The 23,219-nt window shown below is 38.6% G+C and overlaps 1 protein-coding gene and 1 pseudogene across 5 annotated transcripts in view; both read left to right on the top strand.

Moving 5' to 3' along the window:
- phf21aa (PHD finger protein 21Aa) overlaps window positions 1–23,219 on the top strand; it is a 351,791-nt gene that overhangs the window by 259,127 nt on the left and 69,445 nt on the right. For all 5 annotated transcript variants that reach the window (XM_080190505.1, XM_080190507.1, XM_080190504.1 and 2 more), the window contains one exon: window positions 22,344–22,598. In XM_080190505.1, coding sequence (XP_080046631.1) covers window positions 22,344–22,598 — 255 coding nt within the window. The remainder of the gene's footprint in view (window positions 1–22,343; window positions 22,599–23,219) is intronic.
- LOC145343944 (small ribosomal subunit protein eS21 pseudogene) lies at window positions 8,568–8,880 on the top strand (annotated as a pseudogene).

The raw sequence follows: 23,219 nt of genomic DNA, 5'->3' as shown, positions 1-23,219 counted from the left end.
CTCCACCACTTCAATGGGTAGAGAATTCCAGAGATTCACCACCCTTTGAGTGAAGAAGTTCCTCCTCAACTCCGTTCTAAAACGCCCCCCCTTTATCTTGAGGCTGTGCCCCCTAGTCCTACTGTCTTTTTTCAGTGGGAAGAGTCTCTCCACCTCTATCCTATCCATCCCATTCATCATCTTATGCGTCTCAATGAGATCTCCCCTCATTCTTCTAAACTCCAACGAGTACAAGCCTAGTTTATTCAGCCTGTCCTCATAGTTCAACCCCCTCAACTCCGGTATCAGCCGAGTAAACCTCCTCTGCGCTCCCTCCAAGGCCAAAATATCTTTGCGCAGGTGCGGCGCCCAAAACTGCACACACTACTCTAGCTGCGGCCTCACCAATGCCCTATACAGCTGCAGCAAGACCTCCCTACTTTTATATTCAATCCCCTTCGCTATGAAAGCCAGCATCCCATTCGCCTTCCTGACCACCTGCTGCACCTGCAAGCTGGGTTTTTGCGACTCATGCACAAGGACCCCGAGGTCCCTCTGCACTGTCGCCTGCTGCAGTTTTTCGCCCCGTAAGTAATAGTCCTCCCTACCATTCTTCCTACCAAAGTGGACCACCTCACACTTGCCAACATTAAATGGCCTCCTCTGCACTGTAGGGATTCTGTGAACTATTGGATGTGTTGTTGTAACCTGTTTGATATTCTTCATCTGCAATATGTTGTACATTAAGCATAGTAAACAAACATTAAGATAGCAGCTTTTAGTGATTGCCTGGGATTTGAGTTATCAAGATCTGTAATGATAGCAATTTATGGGTATAAATCATGAAATATAACTTCATTACAATAGGAATGTGTGTTCCTTATTTTTTCCAGGCTAAAGGCAAACATAAATCTAAACCTTTTGGTAAATAGTAACTCAGCAAATTAACTGTAAAATCTAGTCACCAAAATGCTCTCTGTTTTAGGCACCTGCAGCCAGAATTTGATGGATGGGCCCTGTATGCAGATGTCCCACCCCTGTTTTTGGCCGAACCCGTTTTTACCTGTAGGGGAAAGGGGCTGGGGCATGAATCTCTCAAGCCAAACTCAACAGGGCTATTTGAAATTGGTATTGAGCTTGAATACACCTCATATTTGCTGTTCCAAGGGCTTTGTCCTGTACTGCGAGAGTTACAAATTTATAGAGAAGATATAAGCACTCTTGAAAGGCACATATGGTACATTGCCTGCAGAGTTATAGAGGGTTACAGCAAGCAAACAGGTCCTTCAGCCCAACTTGTACGTGCCGCCCAGTTTTTACCACTAAGCTACTGTCAATTGCCCATGTTTAGCCCATATCCCCCTCTATCTATCTTACCCATGTTATTGAAGTTATTTAAATTCCCAACTCTTTAAAAACAAAATAAGGCTGAAGCTGTCAGAGTTAAAAACAAAGATTAATGGGTTATCTGGCCAAAGGCTGTAGTTACAGCCCATTAGGAATGTTTTATTCAGTTTCAAAAGCTCCAGAAGCACTTCATTCAGTTCAGGGAGCTGAGTTCACATTTGATTGACAGTTGAATTAAAATTTGTTTATTGCCAATTTGAGGGAATTTCATGAATTTAATTTTTAGTATCAAGTGTAAGTAAGTGAGAGTTCTATTATATTGTTACAAGTTTTTTTTCATCTCCACATGGCTCCTGAGGTGTGCCTATTGTGGATACTTGGTGAGTGACTGTGGAGGTGGCATCATGCGTATGAGATGGAATCGTGGTGTGGTTAGATGAGGGCTAGACAGCTAACAGCCTTTTATAAAAGGGGCTTAAATCTAAGGACCAAGGCAGGCCTTATAACCAGAAAATTTCTGTACTCGCTTACCTCCAGAGCTACCTATGAACTCCCTCAATTGGTGGCAGGCCTGCTCCCCACCTACAACGCAGCCTTTTATATCAAGGTGCATCGGGTGTGTCAGGAAACTTCCCAATTTAAGCTACTTGTCTCACTAGCAAAGATCCATTGTCAGCATCAGGGACACTGCCTTTGTCAGCTATAATATCAAATGCAATCTATTCAACCCTAGCTGTTAATTAACCTGTGCAATGTTTTCCATCTTGCACACTAATTATCCTGGTGGTTTTAAGGTGTAATGCCAGTTTATGCCAAACAATTAACAATATTATACTTTTGGCCCTATGCAGAAGGTTCTGGGTTGTCTTGCCAGACTAATTTCTTGTAAGATTCTTGCAGCTGACAGAATGTGGAGATACTTGTGTATACCTGGATTTGCTTCAAACCCTGATGTAAAAGCTGAAAATGGAATGATTCTAAATTGTGCATTGAATGCATCTGAAACATCATTTGCTTTCTACTGTGATTTCTGACTCAGTTCAATATGCAAGTAATTGGTTGTGTTGTGAAAAGTGCTTAAAATAAATGCTAAGGTTAGAGGCTTTAACCCTCTACTGATTCTAGAATGTAGTCATCTTGTTTGGTTTAATATTCCTGACATTGTGAAGTTGTAATCATTTGGGGATGCTACTATATATCTGCTTTGAGAATAATTACAATGTTAAGTTTGTGGTATTTGCCCTTCACTAAGTGATTGCTCTACATCATGCATATAACAGTATAAATTGCTTTAGGTGCACGAACATTAATGTAGTGGGTGAAACATTTACTGAACTTACTGTACAAACCTAAAGGGGTTTTCTTCTGGGAAGAATCTTCCACTAGCAATGTAAATAATTGTTTATACATGTTATTATTGGCATATATGCATACATTATGTTAAGTATTAAATAACTGTGGTTGAGTTCATTCAAGGGTTGTGTTTGCAAACATACAGCAACACCTATTCCTAAAATTGAAATTGGGCTATGGGAATTGAAGAAATAATTCAATGGTACTTTTCATTGCTCAAATCCAAAAGTTTGTTGTAATGACTGCATACTTACTACCTTTCCCACATAGTTCCTTCCCTATTGAAAACTATCTGTTGCTGATACTTAAAACATCAGTTTTTCATAAACCTGGGGATTCCTCTTGACTTCATATTCTAATGGATTTGGACAAAGGCTGTAACATTATGATTTTTAACAACCATGTTCAAATAGCTTGGAAGTGCTTATGTTACCCCTTGCATTTAAGTAATGACCATGAATGTGAAACAATAATCTAAACAGTACCTGTGAAACCATTCACCAGAAAAGAGTATTTCAAGGAAGGGGAGAAAATTGACAGACTAATAACACGTTAAAATATTACCACACCTAGCAGTAACATTTCAAATCAATGAAATCTATCTTGATCACTAGCTATGAGTTAGTTGAATTTTTTAATGCAGAATTGTACAACTTTTTTTATCAATCAGAATGAATATGTGGCTACATTTCACTCGAATCATTGTTTTGGATTAGTTTTCACTTGATCCAAAATTTAGCACGGTGGAGAAATTATTATTCACTGAATAAAGTTTTAATGAAAACACAGATAAAATTCATTGTATGGCCTGACTGATTTGAAAATGGCTGTTTTAATCATCTCATTATTAAGAATGAATTTGCGTTTTTCATTAAATCTTTAAGACTTTTGTTTACATACAAAAGTCAAGAATGGCATAGTAGTTGTGATACTGGACTGGTAATCCAGGGACCTGACTTATTGTTCTGGAGATGAAAGTTTGGCAGCTAGGGAATTTAAATTCAACTAATCAGGAATCAAATTAGTCTGAGTAATGGCAACTCTGAAGCTGCCAATGTAACTTAAAAACTGATCTGGTTTACTATCATCCTTTCAAGGAAGAAAATCTGCCACCCTTACTTTTCTAAGTATGGCTCAGGGAGACCAAATGAAATTAAAGTAAATGAAGAGAAGAGCAGTCTTCTCTGCTTCCTAGAGTCATACCTAACTGTATCTGAGCAGTTGCGAATGACACTGAATAATGTGTGGTCATCAGTGAACATTTTCATTTCTGACCTTATGAAAGGAAAATCATTGATGAAGCAATTCTCTGAGGAATGACGTCCTGGCACTGAGATGATTGACCTCCAACAACCACAGCCATTTTCTTTGTGCTAAGTCTGAGGCCAACCAGTGGAGAATTTCTCCCTGATTCTCATTGACTGCAATTTTGCTAGGGCTCCTTGATGCCACATAAATACTGTGGATACAAGTGGAGGTTGGGAATTCTGCCAGTCCACCATCTACTTGGCACAGATCAGGAGTGTGCAGTTGATTGTAACTCTATCAGCACTGAAGAAACTCGACACTGTCTAGAACAAAGTTGGTTAGACCTCATCTACCATCTTAACATTTGATCCACACTACTAGTGGACAGTAGCAGTGGTGCACCATTTACAAGATATATTGCAGCAACTTGACTTCAGCACCTTCCAAATCAATGTTGACCTAGAAGGACAAACATAGCAGACGCTTTGGAACACCACCACCTACAAGTTCCTCCACAACCCACACACACAACTTTCCTAAAAGTAGGTATATCTGCAACACATGGAAGGTGGCTCACCACAATCTTTTTTTTTTCCCAAGTTCAATCAGAGATGGACAATAACTTTGCCAGTGGTGCCCAAATTTCATAAATTGAAAAAAAAAATCCCATGTGCAGTGAAAGGGCAAAACCACTTGTATGTATTTTCTGGATCAGCTGAAAAAGTGGCGTAGGATGAAATGACTGAAGAACTATCTTCATCTGTGGTCTTGAATATTTCACAAGAAACCCTACATTTAGCCCATTTTGAAAATGCAAAATGTTCTGTTGTAATATGTTACATGCCACTCACAACTGTGTGAGCATGTACAATACATTCTGATAGTTATTTCTGTCGGTTAAAGGATTGGAAATTGCTGAGATGGATTAAAAGGGAGCAAGTACATAGATTTCATTCATTTGAAAGTTATATTGAATGTATTATTAGATTTTGCTAATGTGTTATCTCCAGCTGTGTTTTTAATTACAACTGTATCTATTATAGGTGTTTCAGTTGTAGTACGTTAGAGTAACAGTAGAATGTTGCAAATTTGTGCCTAGCATCATAACATGCGTGCCTTTAAAAAAGTGATGTTCAAGGACAAAACTTCTCACAGGAATCATAAAACCCCTATGGTGCAGAAGGCGGCCACTTGGCCTATCAAGGCTGCACCAACTCTCTGACAGAGTACCTTACCCAGGCCCCCTCCTCCTCCCTATCCCAATAACCTCACACATTTACCATGGCCAATCCATCTAATCTACACATCTTGGAACACTAAAGATCAATTTACCATGGCCACTCCATCAAACCTGCATATCTTTGGAAGGAGGACTATGACAAAAGATGAGCACTTATGAATCGTTTACTGGGATAGTGTTGAATTATTCCAACCTTATGTCTAGTGTAAGTCTTTAATAAACATTTTATTATTTATTAAAAGTTTATTGGTAGACTCCTGTGATTTTGTTCAGGAACTCACCTCTAAATTTTCTAAAATAAAAAGTCAGGATCCATCAAACCAGTTTTCAATCTGGCGTCTGACTGGTCCAGTATTAACATCAACTGGGATTTGTTATATTTCAGGTCAGAAACTCCAAAGTGTTTTATGAAGTCTGCCTGGATTGTAAGTTTTGCACTTTGAATTTGTCTAGGATAAGCATGAGATATTTCACTTCAGATATGATTCAACTGACCCACTAAGAAGTTTTTATCAAACAAAGTTTATTTAAGTATACAGTTAACATGTATAGAAAGAAAATTAGCAATAACTTCTCCCAATTACAAACCAAAAAAATCATATTGTATAAACCTTTATGAAATATAGGAAATGTCCCAATCAAACCAATCCCATAAACAAAACCCTTTCCACTGGTTTAACACAGCAAAGACTAATGCTGACACGATACTAGAATTTAGTTCTTTGGTTGAATGCCACAATTCCCTTGAGGTACACACAGACAAGCTTGGAATCACAGCAGCTTCCCAAAACATCAGAGAGAGAGAGACTCTAAGCAAGCCAAGCACAACAGCAGATTTTCCACTCCAGAGAAGTCAAAAGCCTTGCTTCCAGCAGAATTTCCAATACCAGGAAGAATGAGAGAAATACTTCAGCTTGTTCTCCACTTCCTTCTAAACTAAAACTAAAAATGAATCCTTAGATTTTTTTTCGTGGGGATGAACCAACTGACTTTGACTTGTCAGTCAATCTTCCCCCTCACAATGAAGGTCATAAAAGGTCTCAGAGTAAAAATAAACAAAGCCCCATTTAAACCATTGAAGTAACAATAAAAGACTTCAAGCAGTTGGCCTGGCAACAATGAAACCAAAACTGCTAATAAGCTGCAGAGAATATGATTTAAAAAACATTTCTTAAAGGTACACTAACATCACGATTGTAACAGTATATTTGACAGCTGTATTTGTGGGGCAAATGCCGTTTGAAACCTGAGATTTCTTTTCTCATCCAAGTCCAGTTCAAGGAAATTATTTTAATTTTGGGGGGGATTTTTAAAATCAGCTATTATTTAGTTGTATCCCATAAAAACTGCATTTGATTTGAGGCTTATCAGAGTGGCACAAAGGTTAACACTGCTGCCTGTCAGCTCCAGGGACCTGGGTTTGATTCCCAGCTTGGGTCACTATCTGTGTGGAGTTGGCACATTCTCCTGTGTCTGTGTGGGTTTTCTCCTCGTGCTCTGGTTTCTTCCCACAGTCCAAAGATGCGTGGATTAGGTGCGTTGGCCATACTAAATTGCCCCTGCATGTTCAGAGATGCATAAATTAGAGGGATTAGTGGGGTAAATGTGCGGGGTTACGGGGATAGGGCCTAAGTGGGATTGTTGTCAGTGCAAACTCGATGGGCCGAATGGCCTCCTGCACTTTTGGGCTTCTATGCAAGAAATGACTAACCATGTATCTGGGTGCAATTTTACCCTGAGGATTAAAATGGGAAAAGTATCTTGTTTTTGGCATTACTAGGGCATAAGTGAAGTTTGTAATGACTATTTGAATTGGCTGTCGCTATTTGACTTTTAAGATGTGCAATATTATGGGATGTTTATATAGTTGGATTGGTATCATTTGTAGTCTGGTTTATTAATGTATATTCTTTTCATAAGATGATCACAGGAATCAAGCAATATATTCATCTAATGTAGCAGAGTTTTTCTGTGCAGCCCTGGGTCACACTGCATTTTCTTTGGGCAAATACTGTAAATTCTGATTCATTAAGGAATTAGGTCCACATATTGCTGAGGCTTGGTACACTAAACCCTAAGGAATATTGGAAAAATACAGTGGTGGAATTTAACAGTTTTGTAAAGCTCCTGTTGGCTGAAGACTAGAATGTAAAAAGGACAAGAAAACCAGAATGTAGGAAAATATTTTTGCCCTTATTCTCATAGAATCATCAAATCCCTGCTGTGCAGGAAGAGGCCGTTCAGCCTTCTGACAGAGTATCTTACCAAGGCCCTCTCCCCTGTCCTATCCCTGTAACCCCAAACCTTCGGTAGTCATGATGTGGAGATGCCGGCATTGGACTGGGGTAAACACAGTAAGAAGTCTCACTTCAGGTTAAAGTCCAACCAGTTTATTTGATAGTAAACCCACAAGCTTTTGGGGTTTGCCCCTTTGTCAGGTGAGAACTCCACTCACCTGATGAAGGGGCAAATCCCAAAAGCTTGTGGGTTTACCATCAAATAAACTGGTTGGACTTTAACCTGGTGTTGTGAGACTTCTTATTGTGTTTACTGCAAACCTCTGCCATGGCTAATCCATCTAACCTACCAATATTAGGACACAGGGAAAATTTAACGTGGCCAGTCCTCCTAACTTGCACATCTTTGGACTGTGGGAGGAAACTGGAGCAATAGGAGGAAACCCACGCAGACACTGGGAGTATGTGCAGATAGTCACCCAAGGCTGGAATTGAACCCAGGCCCCTGAAGCTATAGGGCAGCTGTGCTAACCACTGTGCTACTCTCTTGTTAAAAAGAAACACTAAAAATCCTTTTGTACATCTTTTGTTGTCTATACTTTTCATGAGGAAATTGACAATCTATTCAGATGATGGATCAAATAGATTTCAAACATTATTTACAATGATGGTCCTATTTGTTCTTGTTTGCTGTTGATTGATCTTTTCTCCCAGCGCTTCTGTTCAAACTGTTTATCGATTTGATTTGGTCAATTTAGGAGGCATTTTCCTAAAAAAAAAGGTGATGCATTTTAAATCTGTTGCTTGAGTTGTTTCTGTGGAATTAGCAGAGAGAAGAGGGGGAACTCCCATTGGTGCTGTTTCACTTATAAAATAAAAACAGTTATAGCTCACTTCTTTTATGGGGATAACATTTGTCTAATATTTAGATTTGTGATTTGCAAACTATTTTAGAAACAAAATAATTGATGAAGACTTCAGAGGCTCCACCCCAAGAAATCATCCACTTAAATTCTTTTCGAGGGGGGGTACTTTAGAAGTAAAAACATTGTTTCAATCAATAGTCATGTTACCAGAGTCTGTTGTTGCTAGCTGTTGAATCACTTTCTGTTTGAATAAGTAAGGAGTATTAATGTGGTCTTCCAAGTGCAGGATCCCTGTATAAAATGCAACTTTGAACAAAGTCAGCTACTAAATAAAGTCCAAAATGCAGAACGATGCAGGTGAATTCGTTGATCTTCATGTTCCACGGAAATGCTCTGCAAGCAACAGAATTATTGGTGCCAAGGGCCATGCTTCTATTCGAATCAACCTCGCTGATGTTGACAAAGAAATAGGAAGATTTAATGGCCAGCACAAAACCTATGCTTTCTGTGATGCTATCCGTAGGATGGGTGAATCAGATGATTGCATCTTGAGGCTGGCTAAGGATGATGGCGTTATGGCCAAAACTGTCTAACAACCTGAAGACTTGGGTCATAGGAAGTTTCATGTTTGTATTGAAATAAAAAGCCTAAAAAAAGGAGGCTCTCAGCTAGCAAAGGAAGTTGGGTTTGTCTTTCCACTGTGCTTAGAACTATATTAGAACTCCCTCTACTGGAAGTTAGGACACATTTCATGTGGGTGTCTGACTTGGCACTTGTGGTTGATCTACAAGACCTTGGTTGTTATCATCAACCCATTTGACAGAAATAGATTTTTTAACTCTCCAATGTTTTAAATAAAATTTTATCAATGTTACAACTTCGTTGTAATTTAAGTTTTACTCTTCTGTTTCCTATACAGTCAGAGTTTTTTTATGAAGGAAGCTACTTAATTTTCTGTGGATATTGGTGAGGGACAAATGTTGGCTGCTGTTCCAGTGGAATATCCTGCTTTCTTTGAGTAACCCAAGTAATCCTTTTACACTCATCTGGGAGAACCTTGGTTTAATGTCTCCCCCATAAGGCTGCTAGCACTCCTTAGAGTGCATCATAGGTTTTATGCACAATTCTCTGAAGTCAGATTTGAACTCAGGATCTTTTGACGGAGATTGAAGTGTTATCACTGAAGCAAAATTGATACTATGCGTCTGCCTTAAACCAGAGTTTACTGACTACACAAACTTTAGTAAACATAGATTTCCATAAAATGCTTAAACTTCAGTCTTCAGATATTGAGAGAAAATTTCTGCTAGTTCGACTCAGACCTCCTAACATAGAGCCAAACATACTGAGAAATTCTGCAACCAGTACAAATTCACAATCTGCATATGTGATTGGTAACCCTGAAATTTTAGGGAGTAACTAACCAGTCAAATTCCAAGCTTTTAAGACAAGCCGAGGCATTGCAAATAGTTCATTTAAGTCACTAAAAGATAAGTAACAATTGCTGCATTAATCATTTTTTTGTAAAATATGCATTTTGGGAATCTTATTTTGGAAATTTTAAATTCCAATTGCAAACACTTTGTTTTCTGCTTAACATGCCCAGCTACCTGGTCATTCAGGCTTGGTTGTTTTTTAAGCTGTTTTACCCACTTCTGATGCATATGTACCTTATCTCTCCAATTGTGGTTTACTGATATTTCACTTTGAACCACTTTGTGACAGTAAAGTATGACTGAAAATTCAACACATCAGCATCTAAGATGAATACATACAGTACGGGAATGTGTGCTTTAAGGTTTTCAACTTGTTTCATGTAGATAAGCAGATTTCCTGTGTTACTGCTGATGGTGCTTGGCATACACAATCTTTTAGCAATAGATGTTTATGCCATGTGTAAGATGTGATGTTATCAAGATTAATGCTGCCTGAATAAGTCAAGATGTTGTAACGCCATTATTTTGTGAAAATTGTAAATTAGTCATCTAACGTGTTACTCTTTTAATGCCCAAGAAACCAGCAAGCTAGCATTTCAGCATTACAGCATAGAAGGAGACCATTTGGCCCATCTTCCTATGCCAGCTCTTTGTAGACAGTCCCATTTCTCTGTTCTAACTCTGTGGCCCTGCAAGTTTATTTCTCTCAAGTGCCCATCCAAATTAATTATGAAATCATTAGTTATCTCTGCCTTCACCATTCTCATAGCAAGATCATTGCCATACCTCTACCACTCTTGCTCAGAACCTTAAATCTACATCCCCTACTCCTTATATCATCAGTTAATACAAAATAAGATTCGAAGCATGTGCCTAGCTTTTGGAAACGTCATGAAGTGGTACTGAAATTTGATTATGCAAAGTAGAGTTTATTATTAATGGATTTCTGAAGCTAATGGGTTGGGTATGGCATTAGTGGTGGAAGGTCCTGCACCTGTCAGCTCTAGTTTGTAAGAGGTTTTTGCAGAGAAAAATGTTTTTATTGATTTTGTGAAAAATAAGCAAGCATTCTTTCTTTTTGGTAAGTACCATAGTATAAATAAAGATTTCATTTACAGTATCTCTGCCTCTCTGGAACACTAATTCAATACAAAGTTACTTAAATAACGTTTTAACTTTGAACGAAAAGAGTTCCATCAGCAATTATTGCATTTGTGAAAGAAGTGATTGAAGGGGCTGAGCTTACAAATACCAGGCTCTGAAAAGTTAATTATTCTGTCAATCAGAAAAATTTCCAAAATTTCTGTGAGAAAACATTTTCCTAAAATGCAACCTTCAGATTTTTGTGGATAAAATACTCCTTTGTATAAACAGATCTATAAATAGGAAAGAGCATGCTGGGGGCAACATTTCTTGTGTATGATAGTGTAAAATGAAGGATCATGTGTTGGCAGTCTGCTTTGTACCTGATTTTCAGTTCAATTGAAGTAATTGGAGGAGGAAAACAGGAAAAACCAAGAACCTATTGCCTGTTTTGAGATAACTGTCCTCAATAAATTTTAGTCTTATTGTGCCATCCTGTTAGGTTTTCAATTGAAGTTTCAAGTGAAAAAGCTATTCAAATTAATCATCCATTTCGTATTCAAATATTCTTTAAAAGTTGGACAGACTGAAATGTTATTGTGCACAAAAAGCAGATTCTATTTTTGGAGCTGAGAAAAAATAAATTGTTTTGGAATTTGGAAGTGAACAAAAGTAGCTTCAGGTGTGTAATTTGCAGCATCTCTGTCATGCTTGAAAAGCCCTATATCTCAGTTGTGTTTTTCTTGTATTATTTTACTGCACACAAATCGGTATTTTTACCTGACTGAAGCTTTGGATTTTGCCCTGTTGTTTTCCAAATATTAAAACATATAAAGAGAGAGATTCTATTTTAAGCTTAAAAAGTAATGTTTTTGTCATTGGGTGACAATTATTCTGATATATCTGCAGAAATTGATCATTTAACTGTACTTCTCCCCCTTAACGATGCATTGTTCTCAGGCAAAATATAAAGTCCAAGATGAAGCTTTTGTGAAGCTTTCAAGTCAAGAATGTCAGTTGAGATAGTCAATAATGCAAAGCTAGTTTTATAGTTGTTGAGGGAGAAAATGGTAGTTTTTTTTGTCTTCTGTTAAATGGAATTCGGTTTGCTTTTTTAAAAATCGCATGTGGCTGAATTACTTAAATTTAACATTCTTCATTTGCCAGAAGAAGAAATTTACATTGAGCCAAATTCATGCGTAATTTGAATATTTTCACAGCAACTATTTGAAAATAAGATTGCGTATAAAGTGGATGATGCTGTTTTACTACAGGAATTGTGATGACATAGGCATAGCTCTTTTATGATATTACAACAGCTCATGTGAATCAAAGGATATGCTGTATGATATCATGTCCAGTATGATATCTTGTTGAAGACATTAATCTAGCTTGATAAATAATTGAAATTATTTTATTGCGAGCTATTACTTGGAGTGCTAGTGATATTTTTCAATAATAAAATTATACCTATGTTTTCATGGCTTGTGCACCACTTTATTTTGACTATATATTTGCTCAGCTATGTAATAAATTTTGGTTTTATAGTCCATAATCCAGAGTTGAATGATTTGGGTTGCTGGCAGATAGAAGGTAGGAAGAAATATTTAAATGCGAAGAATGAACATTTAACAATCTTTATAACAATGGGGAGGATTCTAGTGGTTTGGTGACATTGGGATTTAAAAGGAGCAAGGTGGTGTTAAGGAATGGGGTATAGGGGCATATTCTGTGAAATCTGAGTACTGGGAATTGTGCTGAGAGTATGGAAGTAAATTGCTGGGATGTTACTGTTGGAATGGCATACTTTGGTGTATTAGGATTGGAGTGGAAAGTGGGGAGTGGTGGGACAGATTTGCAGAGTCCTTTTGAGAAAAGTGAATTTGGGAAATAAATATTCCAGATACTTTTTTTGAAGAGATAGGCTAAATGGAAAAGAAGGAGGGGTAGTCCTGATAAAAGATGGGATAAGGGCAATAGAGACTAAGGATCTTAGTTTGGCTTGGAGAATAAAGTAGTAGAATTGGTTTGGAAGGAACTAAGAAATAACAAGGGCAGAAAACATTGGTGTGTTATTTATAAACCCATGAGTAGTTGTAGTGTTTTGTTGTGTAGGTGTGGTATACATAATAAGGGTAATACATAAGCATGAGGTACAAATTCACAATAATGGTGTGGAGGACAAATTCATGGAATGAATGCAAGATAGTAAGAAAGGAAAATTTGAGAATAGACTAACGAAGAACAAACAGTCAACATTTCTACAGGTATATAAAGAGGAAGAAATTAATGAAAATAAACATGGGCCTATTAGAGGCAGTGATAAGGAAAATTAGAATTGACAATAAGAAAAGAAACACTAAACTTTTGTATCTGTCTTCCTGGAAGATACAAAAATGTTCCGGAAATGAAGTGCCATGAAGAATGTATTGAAATAGTGCTGGAGAAGTTAGTGGAATTAGATGGCAACAAATTATTGAATGGCTGCACCACAGAAGGAAGCTATTTGACCTGTTGAGCCCATGCCAGCTCTCTGCAAGAGTAGTTTATGTAGCCCCACTGTTCTACCCTTTGCTCGTAGTCTTACAAATTTTATTCCTTCAGGTACTTATCCAATCCTCTTGGAAGCCATGATTAAATCTACCTCTATGATCAGTTCTGGAATGGATTGCCTGAGACTTAACTCTTCATTGTGTCATCATCGGTTCTTTCACCATTCACTTCAAATTGCTGTTCTCAGGTTTAGACACTGCTGCCAATGGGAGCAATTTCCATCTTATCCAGGAACATAGGAATTAAGAGCAAAACTAGGCAAATTCAGCTCTTAAAGCCTCCTCCACCATTAAATCAGATCATGACTAATCACTCCCTGATCTCAAATCCACCTCTTTACCTGTTCCCATATCCCCTTATCCCTTTTTTTAAGTTAGAAATGTATCTTATCTCCTTGAAACCATTCAATGATTCAGACTCCACTATGCTATGGGGCAGTAAGTTCCACAAGTTCACCTCAGCAAAAAGTACAGCCTCCTCAAATCAGTTTTAAATCTACTGCCTCTCAATTTATACCAGTGATCTCTTGTTCAAGATTGCCCCGCAAGAGGAAATATTTGGCCAGTATTTACTTTATCAATCCCTTTTAAAATTTTATATATCTTGATCAGATCCCCCCCTCATCCTGCTAAACTCCAGTGAGTATAAACCCAAACTATTTAATCTCTCCTCATATGTCAACTCTTTCATCCCTGGAATCAATCTGGCGAACCTCCTCTGAACTGCCTCCAGTATCACCACATCCCTTCTCAAATAAGGAGACCAAAACTGGACACAATACCCCAGATGTGGCCTCACCAACACCCTATAGAATTGCAACAACATTTCTCTACTTTTATACTCCAGCCTCTTTGCTATAAATGCCAACATTCCATTTGCCTTTTTTTTATTAAGTGTTGCACCTGCATACTGACTTTCTACAATTCATGAACATAGACACCCAGATCCCTCTGTCCAGATGCATTTTGGATCTGCTTTCCATTTAGGTAATAATTTGGCTTTCTATTTTTCTACCATAACAGACAGCTTCACACTTATCCATGTTAAACACCATCTGCCAAATTTTGGCCCATTTTTAGCTTATCTATGAGTGTAAAATCTTTATATCCTCTTCACTGCCTGATTTCCCACCTATTTTTGTATCATCTGCAAATTTTGCTATGCTACACTCTATCCCTGCTTGCAGATCATTTATATAGATTGTAAACAGTCTGAGGACTGACCCCTGTGGCACCCCGCTAATTACATTTTGCCAGCCAGAGAAGGACCCATTTATCCCAACCCTTTTCTTTTTGCCAGTCAGCCAATCCTAAGTCCAATCCAATACTCCACCCTCAATCCCCTGCAATTTACCTTGGTCTGTCTTTTATGCGGCACCTTGTCAAGTAACTCCTGGAAGTCCAAATATACCACGTCCACAGGGTTCCCCACTATCCACCTTGCTGGTTATGTCCTCAAAGAATTTGAGCATGTTTGTCAAGCATGTCTTATCCTTCGTAAAATCATGCTGACAATGGTGGACTAAGCTTTGTCTTTCCAAATGCTCATTTATCCCCTCCTTAATGATTAATTTCAGCAAGTTCACACCACAGATGTCAAGCTAACTGGCCTATAGTTTCCTACTTTTCCCTTCCCAATCCACCAGGACATTAGCAGAATCCAAGGAATTTTGAAATATCACAATCAATGAATCCACTACCTCTGCTGCCACCTCTTTTAAAACCCTAGGGTACAGGTCATCAGGCCCTGGAGAGTTATCAGCCTTTAATCCCATTAATTTATTCAATACCTTCTCCCTAGTGATGGTTATTGCACCAACTTCCTCTGCATTAACAAAAGTTTTTGGAAAATCTTCATTATTCTCTACTATAAAGACAGAGGCTAAATATTGGTTTAATGCCTCTGCCATCTCTATGTTCCCTATTAATACCTCACCAGTATTGTCCTCTAAAGAGCCAACATTTACTTCCTCTTTATATACTTAGAAGAGCTTTTAGTATCTATGTTTACGTTTTCTGCTCGTTTCATTTCATAGTTCATCTTGGCTGTTTTGATTCTATTTTTAGTAAACTTTTGTTGAACCTTAAAGTTCTTCCAATCCTCCAGCTTACTGCTAGGTTTTGCAGTTTGGTATGCTTCTAGTTTTTGCCTTTGGATCCTCTTTGACTTCTTTGTCTAGCCATGGAACATTTTTCTTCGTTTTACAATTCCTCTTCCTTTCAGGAGTATACTTTAATTGGGAGATATTCAATTATCACCCTGAACCATTATGAACCATCACCTGCCATTGTTCCTCAACTGTTCTGCTGTCAATTATTTGCGCCCAGTTTCCATGGACCAACTCTTTCCTCAGGCCTGTATAATTACCTCTGCCCAATGCTAAAACTCTAGTATGGCACTCTGTCTTCTCTTGCTCAATTTGAATCTGAAATTCTAACATGCTGTGATCACTCTTACCAAGAGGAAATATAACAGCAAGTCTATTTAGCAACCCTTCTTTGTTACATAATACTAAATTTAACTGACGCAAAGTAACAATTCAGTTCCTCTGCCATGTTTTTGTTTCCTATTACACACTCTGAAATCTCCCTTGAGGCTACCTATGCCAATTTGATCGATCCAGTCAGCGTGCATGTTAAAATCACCCATGATTACCATTGTGCCCTTCTCAAAGCCTTGTTAATTCTTGGTTCATACTGTTTCCCACTTTGGAAGTATTGCTCAAGAGCGTGTAAATTATTCCTACAAGATTTTTTTTCCGTGTTTTTTTTCTACCGACATCGATTCAACATGTTGGCCATTCGTGCCAGTGTTATTTCTTAATACAGCCTTGATGTCATCTTTAACCAATAAAGCAACTCCACCTCCTGTTCCATCCTGTCTATCCTTCTAAGGTACTGAGTACTCTTGGACATTCAACTCCCAGTCCTAGTCTTCGTGTAACCACGTTTCAGTAATCCCCACCAAATCGTACCTATTTCATAGAATAGAATCATAGAACCATACTGTGCAGAAAGAGGCCCTTCAGCCCATTGAGTCTGCACTGAACACAATCCCACCCAGGCCCTACCCCCATATCCCCACATTATACCCACTAATCCACGCATCCCTGGATACTAAGGGGCAGTCTCTTAGCATGGGCAATCAACCTAGCCCGCACATCTTTGGACTGTGGGAGGAAACCGGAGGAAACCCACGCAGACGCGGGGAGAATGTGCAAACTCCACACAGACAGCGACCTGAGCCGGGAATTGAACTCAGGACCCTGGAGCTGTGAAGCAGCAGTGCTAACCACTGTGCTACCGTGCCATTTGTCTCCATCAACTCATTGACCTTATTCTGAATACTGTGTGCGTTAAGGTACAGGGTTTTTAAATATGTCCTACTGATTTGCCTTTCTCTTGAAGGATTTTCTTGTGCACCATGCTTTTCACACGTTTTATCCATTACTAATCTTTAGTCGGTAGACTAGACCTGCCTGTTCATCCTATTGGCCTCTTTCTTCCCCTCACATACTAAGCTGGTGCTTTGGTTGCCATTAATAGTCATTCTTCTTTTAGCTTTACCCTTCCCTTCTGTCTTCCATTTGCTAGTTTTAAAAGTCCTTGAGACCACGCTACTTATCCTTTTTGTTAGAATACTGGTCTCAGATTGGTTCAGGTGGAGACTGTCCCAACTTTACAGATCCATCCTGTTCCAATACTGATGCCAAAGCCCCATGATATGGAACCCCCCTTTCCCGCATCACTCCTTTAGCCATGTGTTTACTTCTCTAATTTTCTCATCCCTATGCCAATTTGCACGTGTCTCAGGTGGTAATCCAGAGATTATAACCTATGAGGACCTGCTCTTTAATTTACTACTAATTTCCTGATAATGCCCAAACAGGTACTCTTTCCTAGTCTTGCCCATGTTGTTTGTCCCAACGTGGACCTCAACAACAGGACCCTTCCCCTCCCACTCCAATGTCCTTTCAAGCTGGCCAGAGATGTCCTTCACCCTGACACTGACATACCATGTGGAATTCTCGACCCTGCTTACAAAGGATGCTATCGATCCCCCTAATTATAGAATCACCTTCAACTGACACGTCTTTTTGCTCCCCCTCTTGAATGGCCTCCAGTTCCACGGTGCAGTGGTCAACTAGCTCATCCTTCTTACAGCCCTTTTCCTCTTCCACACAGGGAACAAATACCTCATACCTGTTGGACAAGGTCAAGAGCTGAGGCTCTTCCATTCCTGAATTCAGAATCCCTCGACCTGCCTCACTTGCAGTCACATCCTGCTATCACTGACCACTGACTGAATTAGAGATAGTTAATCTATTGGGCGTGACCACCTCTGAAACAAAGTGTCCAGGTAACTCTTGCCTCCCAGAAGTGCTGCAGTGTCTGAGACTCAGTCATGAGCTCATCAACTCTGAGCCAAAACTCCTTGAGCAACCAACACTTGTTGCAAATCTGGTCACTGCAGCTCGTGATGGGATCTGCCAGCTCCCACGTTGTGCAGCTACAGCACATCACCTGCCCTGTTGTCTCTACTTAGTTAATTAATGTATCAATTCATTTTGCAGTACTTTTTTCAAAGTTAGCACTTTATCCAGGCCTCATGATTTGAATGTGTTCATCAAATCTCCTCTTCACCTTATTTTCCCTGAGGAGAACAACTTCAGAATCTTCAATCTAACTACAAAACCAAAGTCCCTCATCTCTGGAATCATTCTCCCAAAACCTTTCTACATCCTTAAGCTTTCACATCCTCAAAACGTTTGGTACTTTGAGTTGGACACAGTACTCCAATTGAGACCAAACTATTGTTTATAAAGGTTCTTCATAACTTCCTTGCTTTCATGCTCAATGCCTCTATTTGCAAAGCCAAGAATCCTACATGCCTTTCTAGCCATTTCTCAACCTGTCTTGTTTACATCAATGATTTGTGCACGTGTACTACCTTGTATCATTGAACTGTATCATTTATTTCACATAACCTTTCTTTTATATGGTGTTTCTCTTTTTTTCTCTGTATTAAACGTTTCTGTGCATTAAATTTCATCTGCCCATTTCACTACCATGTCTATATCTGCCTGAAGTCTGTTTGTCCTCCTCGCAGATTTACAGCATCCGCAGTATTCTGCCTTTCCATCTAGGTCATTAATATAGATTAATAAAAGTCATGGTCCTAACACAGTTTCAGAAAGAACATCACTGGATAGCTTCCTCTCATCCAAGAAACAAATGTTCACTGCTCCTTTTTGTTTCAGCCAACCTCCACTTTTCTAGCAAGCCTGTTACACGGCACTTTACCAAACACCTTTTTGAACTCCACGTTCATCAAGTCTACCCCATTGCCCTTTGTTACCTTGTCAAAAAACCCTCAAATTAACATTGCACAAGTGCCCTTTGACAAGTCCATGCAGTCTGTCTTTAATTTGACAAAATATTGCAAAAAATAATCTTATGAAATAGGAGGGTGCTCAGATCAAAAAGCTGGCTGAAAAAGTGCATTACTTCGTACAGCTTTGCACTTGTTTGCCCTTTCTGCTGCAGCTGATTGAAGTTCGGTACAATTGGGAAATTTTACTATACTTCAACATCCAAGTCAAAACAGACAAAAGATAACTAGAGTATTGAAACCAATTTTGGTCTTCACGCTTTAAGAAGGACCCATGGGCTCTTGAGAGCCCATGGAGATTTACCAGAATGGTTCCAGGGAAAAGGGATTTTAACCACATTATTAGATTATAGAGTCATATAGTGAAGAAAAGATCCTTCAGTCCATCAAATCTGCACCAATAGTATCTGCATTAAAGGCACACTAATCCCAATTTCTGAAAAAAAACAAGCTTCTGTGCTTGACATGTGCTGTTATCAGGATAAAAGACAATATCATTATCAGGACTAAAATCACAAGGGAACAAAATTCGGGATTAATGACAAACTGCAGGGTTAGTTTATAAACCATCCACAGAGTTAGAAAAGGCTGAAGTTATGACCAGATTGAAAAGGAATATCCAGGAATCATTCAAAATTTCACCCAATCTCCACATCTCCGTTATGTCATCATCCTAGGGCCCAGAGGAGTAGGAATCAAGGCCCCAGAGAAGGGGAAATGTCCTTCATGGTTGGACACCAATAAATGCAAATAATGCAGTCAAGACAACACAAGACCAGTGGTTGGGGGTCTTCAGCCAACCCCAGACCCCAAAATCAGCCGGAAATATCACCATAGTTCACCTTCTTCCCAGGGGGATTAGTTTACAGACAGACCTTGCCCAGCCATGTCCCCTCAACTTAATAGGATGTTGGACACACCATGCAGCAGGTTATCTAAGGGTTGAAGCTGAGCCTTCACCACAGAAACCTCGATTGAAAGGATTATCAATACCAGCATTCACCCTTTGTAGGATATCTCGCAGCTCGTTGTGGTGAGCACTTGTAATCTGTTCCGGGAAGCAGAATACATCTTCCGTAATTTTATTCATAAAAACGGTCCTCATATTGGCGACAACTGCACATGAGCCTGCTCACCAGCGATGTCGCCACTGTGAACTTCACCACCTCCAAGTCAGCTCCAACTGTATCACACGAACAAAATTTTTTAGTCCTAATATGACCTCCCTGCCATCAAAAAGGTTAAGCTGGATTTTCCAAAAACATTGCACAGATTATTTTTAATTACAGGTTATTCATTAGATAGAAGAAAGGATTAAAAGATGACTAGTGCCAGAGCTCGTAGAAATGCAGTTGCTCTTGTGCTCACGTCATGTGACTCTCCTCCCCTATTTAATTATTTTTGATGTACAATGGAGACTTTTTTGTGGTGCTGTTCTGTTGGTTAATCTTGGGGTGTTCATCTTTTTCTTTAAATGTTAGAGGTCCCTAAGAGATAGTAACAAAATGAATAGTAGAGGTCACAAAGACTGTCTCATGAATATTATAGGCAATTTGAACGGCTGGTACAGTCCTTGTTCCAGCCACGCAGTTCTTCCAAACAGAATTTCAGTTCCTTTTCTTCAAGGATTTTAGCTGACTTGTCATAGGCAGCAACTGCCACGTAAACAGGGTTTCACCCGTGCAATCTTCCCTGTATGGTGAACTTCCTTTCTTAACCTTCTCAGCTCTCCTGTCCAGCTCTTCTCTTTGTTCTTAGTTCAGTAAATGGCAGAAATGTATATACTGGGCTTCCACTTGCCTCAGATTCACCTGAACAGAAGATATTCATTCTCTTGCCTGTTGAGGTCAGAGGAAAGAGAGTTGATATTTTAACTGTTCATAATGCAGAAAGAAGTGTTATGAAACAATCAATCGTGATCAGTGCAGAACTTGTGCTTTTGTAGGTCAGTAGCAGAAGATCGGAGTTCCTGTAATTGGATTATTTATAAAGAATCATTAACACCAGCAACATTTAGCAAAGTATTGTATTTATATATGTTCCATTTGAATTATTAATATCTGTATCCAGTAAACATTGCATGTATTTGTCCCCTTTATTACATCTTATTGTGTTCCAGAGGGGTGGTTTTCATGGAAATTAATAGAAGAGAGTATCACGTTGCAGATCAGCAGAGATTGGTGATTAGTAAAAGATTAGCTTGTATCCATCGTCACTGTTTACATGTCTAATTTAACTTGCAAAGCTCACTGACCTATACCTTCTGGATGCAGTGTAATATTTATTTACTAATCATCAATCTTTGCTATTTGCCAATTCTAAAAAAAGTGTAACCTTTCTTCTCTATTGCATAACTAACAAAAAATTAGACAACTACTCAGTGTCCTGAAAAAAGTAAATTTGTGTATTCTTAATGCCTTAGTCAGTCCAAATCAAAATATAACAGACTCCATAAGTTTACCTTGGCTTGTTTATCCCTAATCACTGTTGTACCAGTTCATGTTTATTTCAGTGCAATATACAAGTACTTTAAAATTGCATTTTCCCTTTCGCCTGAACAATACAATTGTGTAAAGACAAATTAAGTAGTGTTTAGGATCTCCTTGAAGCACATTTGTATGGGTAAAATTTCTGGAACTCTGTCCCTCACAACATTGTGGGTGTACTTACACCATGTGGACTGCAGTGATTTAAGAGGACAGCTCACTACCACCACCTTTGCAATTAGAGATGGGCAACAAATACTGGCCTAGATAGTGATGCTAGCATCCTGTGAAAGAATAAAAACAAACCATTCTATTTAGCAAGTAGGAATGTGGCAAGTTTCTCTCAAGTACCTCTTTGATTCTCCATGTCGGATCTTGTATTTGCTGTCGATTTTTCATTTCCAAATTCTGATTTTTTTCAGTTCTTCATATATTTAAATGTGATTGTAGTTAAGTTAGAGATATATCCACTATGAATTGAATGACTTCTTTCAAATGAAGAGTTGTACCAGTACTTATTTTCCTGTGTATTCCATCAGACAGTTGGCACTGATGAACAACTGATTTAATCTAAGGATCCTTTGAATACTGAGGTCCTACTCCAAATCATGTTTAAGATTATTCTTGGCTGCCTCTGTAAGGTGAAAAGTTGCCATGATTGCACATTGGCAAGACTGATTATCTTCATTTCTAAAATATAGACTAAATGCATTGGCAGATGCAATACTACAGATATTACTCATGGGCAATTTTTTTTTTAGCACTTAAGATGTCCATTCAAAGAAACTTTATAAGCTAATATATTGGAATAATTCAGTGCAGCCAGTTTAATGTATGTACTTCAGCATATTGTATCTGAATATTTTCTGTAGATATTTAGAACAAACTCGTAATGATTAAAACAGTGCTGCCCATGTTCTGAATTGACCTTTTATTACTATGCTGAACATGCTTATGCTTCCATAGGTTTCCTTCAGCATTGCAAAAATAAATGCAGAAAAATTTGCTTTAAAAATACAGGTTGTAAATGTATGGGTCTGAAATGCTTCCGTTTATATCTCTTGATTATGTTTTGTTTATTCAAAAAGCCTAATTACAATTTTGTGTACTTTTTTTATTCACAGAAAACAATAACTGAAGCTTCAGTTGTTACCACAAAGCAGATTCCACTTACTCTACTTAAAACAACACATACCATGTCTGCCTCGGTCGTTACACCAAGACCTACCATTGCCATGGTAACAGCTCTAAGCAACCCTCAGAAATCAGTGATTAATGCAGACTCTCAAAACACACCCATCAACCTTCAGATCACCAACAAACTGACAACTCTGGGGGCCGATGCTGTGCGAATAATGCCAAAATCAACTGTACAGTTGGTAAGAAGAACTTGGGAGTGCTATTTCTTTACTTTAAAACTGACTTTCCTTGGTAAAGGTATTTGTTTTACTTCCAGGATCTTTCATAAGGTATTAGGTGTTAATTTTATACACATTAGGATAAGGAACCATCAGCTGTGGTGTCTTTCTGCTTTTTGGACCAATTGCCATGGATCAGATGAGTAACATTGTCCTGTCAATTTATCTCAAGTCCAGCTTCAGAAGAACAATCCCCTCCTTGCCTCTGCCCCCACCTCAAAAGACATGCCAGAAGACATCCTTTGTTGCCCATCATCGGTTGAGTTGCTGGAATCATACATAGTTTTGTGCTTTTGCATGTAAACTCACTCGGTCCTGAATTGTGGCTAATTCACTAGTCATCTAGAACCTTTACAACTGCCAGACTTCCCTTGATCATTTGGGCTTGCTTTCAGACCCAGGGCAGTTAGGTTAAGAAAAATGTTCCAACCAATTGTGCCTTGAAATTTGTCTTGCTCTTGTCTTTACGTACCTACAACCTTTATTTTCAAAGAGAAACAAAACTCTTGAGTAGAATACTTGCTTGCCACAATCAACAAAACTGTTATTAGCATAAAATATTTTTTAATGCCAAAAACTTAA

The sequence above is a fragment of the Carcharhinus amblyrhynchos genome, chromosome 6 (assembly GCF_965287045.1).
Source record: "Carcharhinus amblyrhynchos chromosome 6, sCarAmb.v2.hapA, whole genome shotgun sequence".
NCBI lineage: Eukaryota > Metazoa > Chordata > Chondrichthyes > Carcharhiniformes > Carcharhinidae > Carcharhinus > Carcharhinus amblyrhynchos.
The sequence above is the reverse complement of the archived record's forward strand: the minus strand, read 5'-3'. Positions and strand labels throughout refer to the sequence as shown.